This window comes from Uranotaenia lowii, chromosome 3 (genome assembly GCF_029784155.1).
Source record: "Uranotaenia lowii strain MFRU-FL chromosome 3, ASM2978415v1, whole genome shotgun sequence".
NCBI lineage: Eukaryota > Metazoa > Arthropoda > Insecta > Diptera > Culicidae > Uranotaenia > Uranotaenia lowii.
Genome location: NC_073693.1, coordinates 158451290 through 158466464, shown reverse-complemented (window position 1 = coordinate 158466464; position 15175 = coordinate 158451290). Strand labels below are relative to the sequence as shown.

The 15175-nt window shown below is 35.8% G+C and overlaps 1 protein-coding gene across 1 annotated transcript in view; it reads right to left on the bottom strand.

Moving 5' to 3' along the window:
• Nucleotides 1-15175, bottom strand: part of LOC129753178 (TBC1 domain family member 31) — a 61669-nt gene that overhangs the window by 29276 nt on the left and 17218 nt on the right. Inside the window, exons 5-6 of the mRNA XM_055748972.1 lie at nucleotides 10326-10575; nucleotides 9055-10159 (exon numbers count right to left, since the gene is read on the bottom strand). Of these exons, the coding sequence (XP_055604947.1) occupies nucleotides 9055-10159; nucleotides 10326-10575 (1355 nt within the window). The remainder of the gene's footprint in view (nucleotides 1-9054; nucleotides 10160-10325; nucleotides 10576-15175) is intronic.

Sequence of the window (15175 nt, the reverse complement as noted above, 5' to 3'; positions counted from 1 at the left end):
CCAAAACGGGATGCTAGCGCTACGCCTTCCGGAACAACCTTGGGGTGTTGTAAAGCTGATGGAGAATTGATTTCAACTGCCGGACGGATCAACATTATTTCTAAGATAAGTAGTTTGTTTTAAATTTTAGCATATAGTTAAAAATAAAAGCTTTTAGGGGTTTATTTAGAATATTTTGATAAACAACATGATCAGCCAAGCAGGGGATGTTTCATTAGATAAATTGCATTGTTATTTTTTTGTGCAAACTGAAACGCAAGTTACGGGTCAGTTCTTTTTCTGATGTCAGTTGAAGATTACACCTTCGGATAGCATAATTAAATTTTTCTCATACTTGCGATAGCGGATAGTAAAAACAGTACAAAGAATGAATCATAAATCCAAAATAGTAGAAAGACCATTCTTTTTATAAATTTATGAAGTGAAAAATATTTCATTGATTTAAAAATTATCGTAGTCAGGAAGGTATGAACATTACGTTTCACAGAAGGTCAAGATGGTAACATATCGGTTGCGTTCAAACTGATTTTTCTTCTCCAAAGTTGGCTGACCAAAATGTTTTGGTAAAGCTTTTTATATTCAAGCATAAGAACATGCACAATTCAGTTCAACGGTTATTTTAATGGTGTTTTTAATGTGTGCTTCAGAAGTTTAGTTAGAGACTCAACCAAAGTAGTTGGTTGTGTACATGGAAATAGTTCTGTAATCTTACTTTGATTTTTAACCTGATATATATATTTTCTAACTGAGAGCATGATTGATTGTATTATAAATAATAGTCGAACCTTTAAGCGTTATGTTGCTAGTTAATGTAATTAACTTGTGTTCTTTGGGATAGGAGTCCATTTTAATTTTTTTAAACACGCTTTGTAAAGGATCATGTTCAGGAGTTTTAGTCCTTCGAAATTATGATAAGTTTTCACAAATATGTTTTTTGTTTTATTTGTGTTGATTCACTTAAGAATATTTATTATCAAAAGCATGTTCGTTCGCTTAGATAATTTCAAATGTAAAGAGCTTAACTTGTTTGAAAATCTCCTCTTTCAAAATTATTAATAGCTACCAAACATTTGCCCAGCATGATCCGAAATATATCACCCGAACCTTTTCAATTTGTATCTCAAGATACAAAAAACAAATGCCATATTACACTAGCATTACCTTGGAAACAAAAGATTACTTGGGGGTATATAATAAAATTCCACCCATCACGTTAGTAATTTGATTCCCGAATTCTTAAATGTTAGTGCTTATAAAAAACATACAAGCGATTAATTAGTCTCACAGTCGAAAGCTCACAAAAAACTAGAAAAGATTGCGCTCTACTTGCTTATAAACTGAAAGCTTTTTATAGGAACTTTATGAGTCAGAAAAATAATGTTTATGGTTCATCGTAACACTAGTCAAAAGTGTCTCCCAATCAATTCCTTTAACCCATCTCCTAACCAAAATTATATTGCTAGGATGCAGAGGTGACCTCGGTCCTAAAGCACAAAATAGATCTTTCATCCTATTCTCTTTCTTCCAATCTATCCATTGACTACTAGGACGTGGCCAGCGCCGTTATTGACGTTAAAAGAGAGAGCATCAGTTTTGTGCAGTGTGAATGAGTTGCTAGTCCCAAACACCATTCATTTGACCTCTGAATAAAATTGATGGCCTCGGTCAATCACGGAGTAGCAACCATTGGCGATGTGGAACTAGTTCTACTGAGCCACGCCAGCGATCGTGGAACTCGAAGTGATTGTTATCATAAGTGGATTTTGGAACAAGTCATGCATTTTCTACAACCATGCACTTCGGGTTTTACGGTTTAAGGTGGATGTGAGTAGTTAATCAAGCTAAGCTAGCTAAGCTAATACCATGATTTTTCAAAGGTTTTGCTTCTGTGGTAAAAAAATAAATCAATACATGACTGAAAAAAGTGTGCAAAGATAAAAAAGAGATTTTATGAAAAAGTTATCGTATTTCTTGAAATCATTGATAAATATATTTTTTTTATATTTTTACATTAAATGTCATATTCACACCTTCAATTCCTCCATAGAAAGTTTTTCGATCAGATGAATAGTTTTCAAAATACACACGTTTGTAATTGCCCGGATTCTAAATGATCATAGCCTTATCTGCTTTTGCTGACAAAAGCAAAAATCACAAATGAAAATTCAGCAGAAAATCCGAAATAAGTGTTTCTTTCCAGTACTCATAACTGAATGGAAATTAATTTTAACTAGTGACCATTTGATAAGAAAAATAGAGGCGTGGCGGGCCCTTTCAGGTTACACGTTGGTTAGGCATATAAATTAAGTAGAAACTTGAGACTTTAATGTTTGGCTAAAGTGGGATGTAAATTTGATAAACTCGATAAGGCAATAATAGAACCAGGTCAACCTAAATTTTTATTTAGTAAGCACTTAAAAATCCAAAGGCTTTTTGACCTTCGAGGTAAATATGGACCCAAGTTGATGTTCTTCGTTTTATTGATGGATTTTCGCCAAGTTGGCCAATTCAGCTTTTAGTATTAGATATGAGTTCTAGCGATTAGAAAATGAAATGATTGCAGAAAGTTGAGAGAGTTGTTGCTTCATTTTTTTTATAGCCAATAAATAATTAATTTTATTTTATGAAAAATCACGTATTAGGGTAAGTGAGCCCTATTTTGGCATGGTCCTTTTCTTGGCATGCCAACATATCTTTTCATGTTTTTCAGGTCCAAATTGAGCTTGAAAAATTTTGAATATATTTTCATTGCGAAGAGAATAATTTGTTTCAAATCTGTGCATACCGGAGTTTTTGATTCTTTGTACTTTAATAAAGAAGTTAATTTTTTTCGATCTGCATCCGTGGAAATTATGTTGGAAATCATCGTATGAAAATCAGATGAACTCACCTTTCTAGTGCAACTGTTAAATTCACATGCGATTTCAAACGCGGACATTCATTTGAAAAATTTGCAATAAATACTCATGCTTACAGTTAAACTCGGCAAAAAATCAAAAAGTACTAGAAAGACCAAAGAGTGAATATTTATTGAGGTTTTGAATAAAAATTTAAAACTAATTTTGTTCCTTTTCTTGGCATGCAACTTCAATCGAAATACACCACCAGTGTTGGAAGCTGGAAAAAATACATGTTCATTAAAGAGGTATTTTTGGGCTGATGTTTTCCCTAAAACTTCATTTAAAACTACGCACAAATGTTTTCATACTAATTGGGTTGTATTATAAGACCGTTTCTATCAACTTAAGCTTTGAAATAAGTTGGAGAACATAAGTAATTCGACTAACTAAAAGTCATATCCAAGCATTGAAAATGCCAAAATCGCTATTTGGGAACCATGAATCGAAGGTACATTGGTATGCGTGCGAACAGCATTTGCATTGCAGTCTGCCGAGCAAAAGCCACGTGGTCTCCTACAGCACACAGTGGTTTGAAATATAAAAAAAAACTAAGTTAAATTAAGCATATCACAAGACTTAAGATGTTTTTCTTATCCAAAAATTGTTAGATCGATGGCAATTTATGACTTTAGTATATAAAATACACAATTAATTGAGTTTTGGAATCGTTTTCTATTGCTTGGGGACCATATACTCAGAATTTATTTTATAGATTTTTGTTCTAATTTTTTTCTTGCAAACAGAAGCTGGAAGTTCAGGAAAATATCGTTTTCTTTCCAATTATTCCTTAAAATTTGTGAGTCGATTTAAAAAATGTTTTAGCAAGGTTTACATTATTACATCTTTTTGGCGTATCAATCCACTGCGCAACGCCCCGGGCATTCGAGATGGCTCTTGCCAGAAGCTCATAATCTCAGCTAACAAATTCAAAAGGGCGAAATTTTAAAATACCTTTCAAGGAATTTTTTAATTTCTTACTTTATGAAGCCAAATTCCACAATATGAAGACAGTTGTTTGGTAGTGAAAATAACCCTATGTGTCGCAGTCGCATTGCGGAATTTCTGGACTTCCGACTTTTTGAAATGAAAGCTTATTTTGTGCTTCCCTTCCAACCAAGTTCATCAATGTTTTCAAAAGCCTTTTTGTTGTATGAGTGGCGCCCGGTGTTCCATCGTCGCATAGAACTTTACGCTCAGCTGACGTCATTCTGTCAGTGGCCTTATATTCAGAATAGCCAACGATTCTGTTAACTGTCAATTGAGCCTTGTTGGTAAAGATCTATTGCACTCTGCTGGTGGCCAAGAATCGGATCATAGAAACGGAAAACAATTGGAACGGCGGCCAAGTAATTGGAGCACCGCAGTGAGTACTTTGCATGCATTTTGCTTACATTAATGAAAGTTCCATAGAGAACACATATTTTTGTTGAACTCTAAGCAAGTTAGCAAGTAAATTCTTCAAAGGATGTTCTACAGTACACTCAACAGGAAGGTTGGAATGTCGAGAAAAAGGGTAAACCATGCCTTAGGTGCCAAGGTCGGGTACATTTACCCTAGTCATATTAAAATCCAAGAATTTTATGCGAAAATAAATGAGAGATGTGCTCCAAAAGAAGGTGTTCTTCCGAAAAAGATTAAAAAACCCATAGTTTTACTTTAACTGAAACCCATTTTGTCTGGCGTGATCTTTTGTTCTGCGATCTCTACAGTTTAGGTACTTATGATATAATTTATTTGGCTAACAAGATGCAGAAGGATTGAAGATTATACCGATAATTTTATACACCGTGTATCTGATTGCACTTCAAATCTCGACATACCCCATCTGGCGACGAGTGTATGTGTTTCCTTGAAAAGTTAGCATCTCATGAGACAAGAGCTTTAATGCGATCGTCAATTGAGATTGACCTTAAGGAACTTTTATTGGCAGTCGCAGAAGGTCAAATATCAGCCTTGAGCTTAGTCCATTGGCTTTGAGGTTGAGTACCATAACAGTGCATCATTTGAAAGAACAAAACAGCGCGAACAACTGAACGAATTATGAGAGTGAGCCGTGGAGATCTTTGCAGAATACTTTAAAAGTTGTACAGATCAAAGTTACGCCACGCCAGCTACCAAACTTCGTCTTCATTCTACGGGACCTTTAAGAGGATAGCTTGAATGAAGTGGAAATGTTGAAGTGAAATGAATTTTGAGTTAAAATCTTAAAAATCGGTATGAAATCGGTATGTTTTGCCAAAAATCGGTAATCGGTATATACCGATTCTTGGTCAAAATTTTGTTCAAAAATCGGTATAAATACCGGAAAATCGGTATGTGTGGCATCGCTGTGCACGACCGTTGTGATGCACGAAAGACGAACGACTGACGATCTGACTGAGCCAGTGGCGAAGCGCATTGGTGGGAAAGAGAAGATTGGAGTGAAAAGATCTCAATCGTGACGGGTATGACAATGCTGGCAAATAGTGGTGCCAGTTGCATTGTTTAGCTTATTGCATCATATGACACGATTGATTTACTCGTATCCCACAGTGTACTGCCTCAAAAGTCTTTATTGCTGCATAGTTCGTTCCATCCTCGAGTACGCATCAGCTGTCTGGTGCCCCTTCTATCAGAACGGAGCTGAACGAATCGAGGCTATCCAGCGGCGCTTCTTACAGGGTTGCTAGCGAACCGGGAAAACCGGGAAAAACTTTGGAATTTCATCACGTCACCGGGAAACCGGGAAAATACCGGGAATTTCGGCACCTCACCGGGAAAATTGATATGTTTGATATTTTCTCATAAACGCTTATTTTCGTTCATTAGTAAACAAACGAAGTTCGAATCGCTTTTTTAGCTAATTGCGGAGAAATATGAGTTATCTTATTTTTCGCTCTCCGCAAGCAAATAATTTGGCAGCGTGAGACGTTTTTAAGCAGAGTTACACCTCTTTTTCACCATAAAAGATATTGGTTTTCCAATGTTGTTGTGGTTGTTGTTGTGTATTTCGTTCGAATTGGCCTGAGGAACGAAGCATTACATTGCAAGTGTTAAGTTTTTTAATCCATTCTACGGTAAGCTGTTCCTTGAAGTTCACGAAATCCAAGGTCCTAACCTTGATAAAAATTAATATTTTACACTCAAACAATTAAAACTCAGCCCTGTCTTATACACGATTTCTACATTTTCACGAATCTTTAGTTCAAATGACTATTACTAAAGTTATTCATTGTTTTGTATTAAAAAAAACATTTATTTAAAAAACATATCTTAAAATTAACTGCATTTAGAAAATAACTAAATATTTTCCTGCAATCTGATAATTTTAAGATTTGTACGACAAATCTCTATACATGTTGATTTTATAATATGTTTCGATGTATTGTTAACATATTTCTATACAAATTATAGAATAAGGTGCGGTAAAAGTACGTTTAAAGATTGTCACAAATTGGCAACAGCAAAATTACAAACTCTGGCGTGGATTGATAATGATTTGGACTGCCTACATCCAGGCATGAAATGAGGGAAAGTTGCATTTTATTAATTACAAAAAATCTTAAAGGGGCAAAAGTAAAAGCTGCAAATGGGGCAAATGTACAAATGGTACTCAGATCCAAAGTTTTAACTTTTTTTTAAATGCACTGGAAACATCAGAGCATATTTTTGAATCTAAAAAAACCTGCTCGCGCGAAAAATTGCTCAAATACGATGAGAGCTGGACTTCGTAAACCAGACGAATATAAAGAATTAGTGGAGAACTCCGAATTAGCTCAGATTGTTTGCCTATGTAAAGGATTTGTATTAGAAATGAAATAGTATAAAATAATTTTCCTCTTGACTTCATGCAGAAATGTGGAACTTTGAATGATTGTACGTTTACCCCACATCATTCGAACTTTTGCCCCAGAGGGAAGGTAAAAGAGTACGTTTCGACAGCAGTTAGGCATTTTGACTACTGCTATCATATGCGCCGATCGATTATCTTCGTAATTTTTTAGAAGAGAGATAAAAGTCTAAGGAATCAAATGTTGCTCTTGGTTTTTTAGAAAAACAACTGCAAAATTGTCTAAAAATCAGATAGCACTTAGGTCGTACTTTTACCCCACCATACTCGACCTTTTTTTCTAGAACCTTTTAAAAATTCTAGAAAATTTATATCGGCTTAAAAGTACTACATTATAGTTTCAAGATCAATTTAACCGAACTCATTTTTTCAAAATTGTTTAAATTGTGGAGTTCGTTAGATTTGTTTAAAAAATCATGAAAACCTGTCAATTTAATACGAAAAGACTACGTGTTAGAAGACGCCGAAGTGTTTGTCATGATTTCTAATCGTTTAACAAGTTTTGGTTAGTAGAAATTTGAAGCCCTTTATATTGAGTTTTTTTTATGTACCATAATTTTATTTCAAAAACGAGTATAATAAATATCGGGAAAATCAGCATTTATAACCGGGAGAAAACCTGGGAATAACCGGGAAAAACTTTGGAATTTCAAAACGAAAAATCGCTAGCAACCCTGTTCTTGCGAAATGCCCTACGTTACTTGAATTGGCACGATCCGTTTCGTCTGCAAAGCAACGAAAATCGTTGCCACCTCATAGACTTGGATACTCTTCAAGTTCGTAAGAACGCTACTCGAGCTCTGGTTGTGGCTGACCTGCTGACATCGAGAATAGACTCTCCCACGCTGCTGGAGGCTGTCCCTCTTAGTGTACGTCCCCGAGGATTAAGAAACCAGCATTTGCTGCTTTACGTTCCCATTCGTTTGAACATATATGGGGCCAACAGCGCTTTTGTCGGAATCTCAAAAACTTTTCCGAGGGAAAATATTAGACGTGTCCAGAACTGTGTCGAGTGGATTTTAATTTTAGAAAGTTATTTAGGATTAAGTTATCATTTGGATCAACATGTGATCCGTTGATTTTTTATACAAATAAACTAATAAAACCAAACTTCTCCTTAAAGTGACATAAGCTGACAAAATTCGATAAAGTATTTCATGGAGTGGAGTATCAATTTGGCGGTTGAAAATAAAAATAAATTCGAGTACGATGAAGCATTTTCTGCCGTAGAATCTAGCAGCGATTTCAACTCGATGAAGTCAACTGAATTATATAGCAACTACAGCTTTTAGCATATTGGTAAGGCGCCGGAAAGGCATTCAGAAGACTCGAGTTTGATTCCTGGTCGAGGCGATTTTTTTTTATTTACCAATCATGATTAATTATTTTGATTGTTGCATTATACGCATAGTAGCATAATCCGCCATGTATTCCTAAAACCGACATTAATTATAATTCCAATTTTTTCTTTAAGTCAGATCTCAATTTTTATGTCAAGAATCAGACTTATTGGGGGGTCTATAATTTGAATTCAGAATTACCAAAAAGTCTAAACAAAACTAGGCGTTTGAAAATTACCTTTTTCCTAAACTATTCAATCTAAATGCAAACTTGTAATATTACCTACCGTTACTCAGTATTTATAATTCATCATTAAACATTTTCAAAATTGCAATTTTATCTTCAATTCTCAAATAAACTAAAATTTTCATCTATTATCTTTGATCCTATATACTGGTTCTATTTTGAATCAGCTTCAATTATCAAATATGTATTCTGATTTCGGTTACCCTCCCTAAAGAAAAATGGTCAATAATTTCCCTTTTATTTGTTTTTTAATTTAAATTTTTTTCCTAAGCTCTGAATTCTGATAAAAATATCCGATCCCTGATTGTTGTATTCAAAGCTTTTATTTTCTCCATTAAATAAAAATTCCTTTATGACAATTACAAACTTTCCATTTCGCTCAGTTTCTGCTTTCAAACTGTTGCTTTATAATTGAGATTATAATTACTAATAAATTATCTATCTGTCCATTCCAAACACCAAGTTAATGATAAACCAATAAGGTGCTGTGAGCAGCTGGTTGATATTTATAATGTGATAATCGCTAAATCACCAATAGAGAGATCAGGTCAATTAAGCCAAACACCTTAGCATAAATAAAACATGACGAAATACCACAAATAGTCAACGCCGGAACGGAGCTTACGAATGATTCAGCATCTCGCCGCACATAGTTTGTGCACAGCCATCGAAATGCGTGTTGCAAACTTAATTGATTGGAAAATGCACTTATACATATGAGAATGAATTTGCACCTACCTCGCATCCGGTTCTCGTGCTCTTGCTGGACCAAATGGTCCGTAACCTTGTTTTTCAGAGCCAGTTCCAGTTTCTCCAGTTCCGCTATTTTTGCCTCTAATTGCTGCTGTTCTGTTTTCAGATCATCCATATCGCCAGCTTTGGTGTCAATGAGATGTTTCGGGAAGTTGCTGAATCTACTGTACGTGCCTGTGGACGATTTTTCCTGATAGCGATTATCAAGCTGACTGGGGTCATAACATTGGTACAATTTGGGATGCTTTTTCAATGGCCCATTCTGATTGGCGCCGGCCGACGACGCTAGGCCACTGCTGAGAGAGACAAAGGATTTCATGTAGTACTGGGGATGAATGTTGTCCGGGCAGCGTTCAAGCATATCGTATGTCCTTTTCAGCACCCTGCCGGCATCTATCAATGAGGGCTCGCGAAAAAATGTTTCCACATCGTTCGCGGAAGCGCAACTCATAATAGTTGACCGATGAGCGGCGTTGTAGGCCGCAATGAAAAACACCATGAAATACGTCTCGTTCGATAACACATGATCCCAAACGCGAACCCATTGATTGGCATCGAAATTCTCAGCAAATGCAGTCTGCATCATTGTCAGTGCATAGACGCGTGAGGATATATTACGTTCGCGATAAAAACTCATCAGTTTTGGTTCCAGCTCACAAAGGACGTTTTCCACCAGGCCCAAATAATTGAATGGCTCTAACGGGGCGAACTCAAACCACAGCTGGCACTGGTTGAGCAGAATCGTGGCCACGGTTTCGAAACACGCCAGGGAATCGTTCTGGTAAAGGCGCACGAAAGGGTACACAAAAAATGGCAGAAATTCACATTGGGCAAAAACTACCGCCCAGCTCGCGAGACCGGAAACAACTTTTTTCATGTTCCTCACTGTTCGCAGTTCATATTGCGAGAACTTCCGATCGTAATCAGCCACACATGGATGGTAACCCTGCTGCAGCAGCCGGTCCAAACATTCGATATTCATTGGCAACTGCAACAGAGTGCGCCATATTAATAGCCTGTGTTTGTGCGGATATTCGCCAAATTCCTTTAGTATCGGGAGAAGCCGGTTCTTGGCCAACGTTTCCGAAATCTGCAAGTAATTCAAATATGTTGAATTCTGTTTTCAGTTCGGGAATGGATGCTGTCTTTTTGGCACAGCCAAATTGTTTCAGAATTCTACATTGAAATGTTAGCCTAAATTCTTCCTCTTAATCCAAAATTTATTCAATAAATAAAGAAGAATCCAAATAAAATACCTTAGTATGAATTTCCTCCAACCGTTGGTCCACTTTCAACTTGCTCTCTCTTCGGAAGATTGATAACGAGGTTGCTGATCTAGTGATATTTGTAGCGAGGGAACTGGCGGAATTTACACCTTTGGCTGTTGCAACCGGGTTCTGTGGAATACTGCTGTAGTAGAGCGATGAAACAGCTGAAGTTGCTGAATACAGATTTCCTCGGGAATTCGTTTGACTCACTTCCTCATTTCGTCGTTTTCGTAGATCGCTGCAAAATAAACGTTCTCGTATTTTAGCGTAAAACCTAATAAAAAAATCCTAACACATTTTGATAGTTTACGAACTGAATACAAATTCGTGCTTGCAAATTTTCATGTTGGCTTTATGAAGATTTTCAAGAGAAACAACTATCCTAATCTCTGTTTTTCATACTCATGGAAGATACTCAAGAAGATTTTATTAAATTTACTGAAATCAAATTATCATGGAAAAGTGTGGATTTTTTATTGATCGTTGAAGAAGGAATCGGCTCTGGGTATTATTATAACTGGTTTCTTATTTATTCGTAGAAAATTTGAGAAGATATACGAAAACTGAGCTAAAACTAAATATGTTTAGAGTAGGGGAGAGTGGGGTAACGTGGGCCATGGGGAAACATGGGCTACTTTAAATATCTCAGCTGTGTGTTGAGATGAAAATATCAATCCAACTGTCATCGTCGTTGCTTTGCGTAAGCTTGTTTTTCTATATGTTGTTGACTTATTTACATATCATATGCTTCTTTTATTTAACTAGCCTAGAAAAATGTACTTAAATAATTAAACAAGTACCCGCAAATTGCATCCGTGGGAGACCTACAGTACATTACAAAAATATCCGCATACGATTATGGTCTTAGTTTTGTTATGTTCTTTCACGTGGAAAAGGAATTTTTGATGAAACATCAATAAGTCACACAAACGCAACCACTTTGCAAATCATAGCTTGTGGGGAATCGTGGGCCACATTTTGTGGGGTATCTTGGGCACATTCAGAATTTAAAATACGTTTTTCCTATCTGCAAAGTTTTCTTATGCCAAATAAAGAGTTGTGTAAAATGTTCTGTCCATTTTTTCAATGCGATAGAGAGAACATAATTCCTATGTAAGGAATTTTCCGAAACGTTCGCGAGCCAGGTTTTAGGAAATATTCGATCATACACAACTCTCTTTTTTATTTCCTCATATGAAATTGCTTTGAAATAACTAATGAATTATGAAATATCAGTTTTGGGTCCACTCATAAACTTTGCACGTTATCTAGTCAATTTGGATTTGGTGACCCACGTTTCCCCACAGTTTTTCAAAATCCAAAAAAAAAAAAATATTTTTTTAAAACAGTAAAACACTTGAGAAATTAATGTAATAAAAAAACAATAAACATTGCCTAATGATACCTTAAAAATGTAGAAAACCTTTCCATTATTTTTTTCTTTTTATCTATCATAATAAAGAAGTTATGAAGCAAAGAAAAAAAAGTGGCCCATAATACCCCACTCTCCCCTACTTTTACGAAGTTTTAATCAAATACAAACTTCCTTGGAAATTGAGGATTCAAGTAAAGTGAAAAATTACAAAATCTTTTCTAAGACTTTGTTGTTTAATGGAGTAGGGTCTAACGGGTAAAAAAAACACCATTTTCACGAAGTTTTTTTAGAGCTATCGTTCAAACAAATTTATTCAAATTTTTTGCATTATACAAAGCATTGTTAAAAGAGCATTTAGTATTTTCTTCGTAGAAAAATATTGAAAAATGAGCCGGTGATGGAGAACTTTCGAAGATGCCTTTTAGAAAACAGAATTTGCGGTGGACACTGCATCTCAGCACAGAATCATCTGAAGTCAAAAAATCAGAGCAAAATATTTTTAATAGATGTTTTTCTGGACCCCAATGATTTTATTAAACTTTAAAAAAAAAATTTTTTTTTTTTAATTTTTGTGGCTGTTTGAAGTAAAAACTACGATTTTTCACGAAAAAATCCGCCATTTTTTATCTGTAAAATCTCCCCAAAGTAAAAAAAAATCGTTGGGGTATAGTATTTTATATGTAGAAAATATGTTCCAAATTTGAAAAGAATCGGTGAAGTAGTTTTCAAATGACGATGTCCATTGACTTTAAAAATGTGCTTTCGAGAAAAACGCGTTTGAAGTTTCCGCTCTCTCTCTCTCTCTCTCTCTCTCTCTCTCTCTCTCTTGCGGTATTAGATAAGAGGAGATAAAGGCCTATAATTTCTACAGTTTTGCTTCGATTGACTTGAAAATTTGACACAACATTCTTGAAATGTTTTACAATAAGAAAATAAAAAAATAAAAAAATCGATTTTTTGAAAGTGTTAAACCCTACTCCCCCCTTAAAGGGTGTCCCATATCAAAATGCATCACTTTGCGAATTCTGTAGAAAATCACCCATTCGGTATTATTACCGCAAAATTGGCATATTTGCATTGTTTAAAATGAAGCTTTTTTATTGAAAATTTAGAAAAAATAGTCAATTGAATGACAACGATGGGCTTGTGATATAGCTCAGTTGGCAAGTCTGTTGTGTAGCATGTGAAATGCGCGATTCCCACGTAGCAATCAATTTTAACCCAAGCCTTCGAAATGCTTATGCAACACATGTAAATGAGTGCATAGAGCAGTTCGAAGACCCACGGTACTTCGCAATAAATTACGACATGGCACAAAAACGTAAGCTCATATTAAGTCTTTAGAACGATGCACCCAAAGTGTCGTTGTCTAGCGCACTTGGTGCTAATGACCTTCATCGTCAAACATATATACCCCTCTCTCGTTATCCTCGCTCTCTTTATAGCGATCACGCGATCAAGTAAATAACAAACCCATAATCGACTCCAGGTACCTCCAGTAGGTATATTGTAAAGACTAAAATAATTGAATAAACAGATTGATTCCAACCTTAAACTGTGAATGGGGTCACTCCTGTGAAAGTCCGAACATTTCTTAATGGTAATGTTTCATGGCGACCGTGACAGTGATACATTGAAGTTTCTTAATGTTTAATGAAGTGAACAGTGAAAATCAAAAACATTAAAATTAAATTAAAATGGGTACCACAAACACCAAAAACGCACAAACATCGAACGATCCGCAGGTTAACATTTTAAATGCACTAGAAGTGCATGAAGAGTATCACATTAGTAACGAGTCAAAATTGTGGATAATTATCGTGATGTTGTCAGCGCAGCTGATTGTAATTGTATACAAAATTATAACAAAGCGCGAACGTAAACGCGCAGTGATAAACGCCGCCCGGTCAATGGCAAATTTGTCCGAGGTGATCAGTAATAAATAAACAAATACAGTGGGTGAATAGTGAACGGCAATCCGGAGCACAGTTATATGGAGTTTGTTATATGAGACGTTGGAGGATCACAGTGGGTGATTTAGTGGAACGAAAAATTAACTTCCCGTGTTACTGTATTACGTGATACGTAGCCAAACTTTAAAAACTTTAAATAAACTTAATGAGCGTCTGCATTGCTCTGAAATATGCAAACAGTGAATAAAAAAAAATATAAAAACAAATAAAACAAAATAAACGTGAAAATGTGGAACGTACTGATCCCATTGAAGAAGAAATAACAACAACCAGTTTCTCAGCTTTGTCAGACCAGCGAAAGGAGAGCATCGTCTTCTGAGCGTCGAGGAGTGTACCTCCACTGCTTTGCAGCAGCTATCGAGATGAGTATCGAGGAGACAACAGCAGCAGAAAACAAGTAGGATAACTTTAACAATTATTCTTCATAACGGTAATGGAAGAATATGAATCCCTGAAACAGCTTCACACTAACTTAAAAAAATCAATTAACAATAAAATAACAGACGAAACTCTAACTAAGAAGGAGCAGTTGAATGAAAAACTATTCCAAACGATAGAACGCTTTTTGCAAGAAAACTGTACTGTAATCCCTTCAGAACATTTCAATGCAATCTGCAAACAAACAAGATTATGGAACCACGAAGTAAGCCAAATAATTAAATTGAAACAGACTGAAAATAAAATTAACAAACCAAAGTCGAAAAGCCCAAAAAATATATTAAAAACTACTACTAATAGCTCTCGACGAGTAACTAGTAAAAAAGGGGAAAAACAACAAAATCAAACGATGCCTATAGTAGATATTAAATTGGGCACCAGCCTCATACAAACGTATGATGGTGCCCCAGAATTATTAGATTCTTTTGTTGACGCTGTCAGTCTTTTTAACGACATCGTTGACCAAACATTTGCTGAAGCCCCACAGGAACAAAAAGCTGCGGCAGCATTAACTGTAGCACGCTTCGTTCGAACTCGCCTCACTGGCAAGGCGAGGCAAGCAATAAATGTTAATCAAACAGTAGATGAGATGATTAATGCAGTTAAATCAAATTGCACCTCCAAAGTTTCAGCAGACAGTTTGATCGCCAAACTGAAAACAATAAAACAGAATAGCGATTTGGCTGAATTCTGTGACAAGATTGACAAAATTTGTAGCCAGATTAAGACAGTCTATGTGAGGGATGGAATTCCTCAAGAGACTGCGAATAAAATGTCCACTAAATATGGAATAGATGCCCTCATCCAGGGAGCAAAAAATAATGAGACAAAACTCATTTTAAAGGCAGGGACTTTTACTCAACTTAACGACGCCACTCAGAAGATGATAGAGTGTGAAACTTCTCTGGAAACGCCCACCTCTGTCGCTAAAATATTTACGGCTGGTAGAGTAAATCAATCGATGCGTGGTAGGAACACACAGTACTATCGGGGAAATGGCCGTGGGCACTTCCTAAATTCACGGGGAAATTATAATAATTTTCCTAGGAATA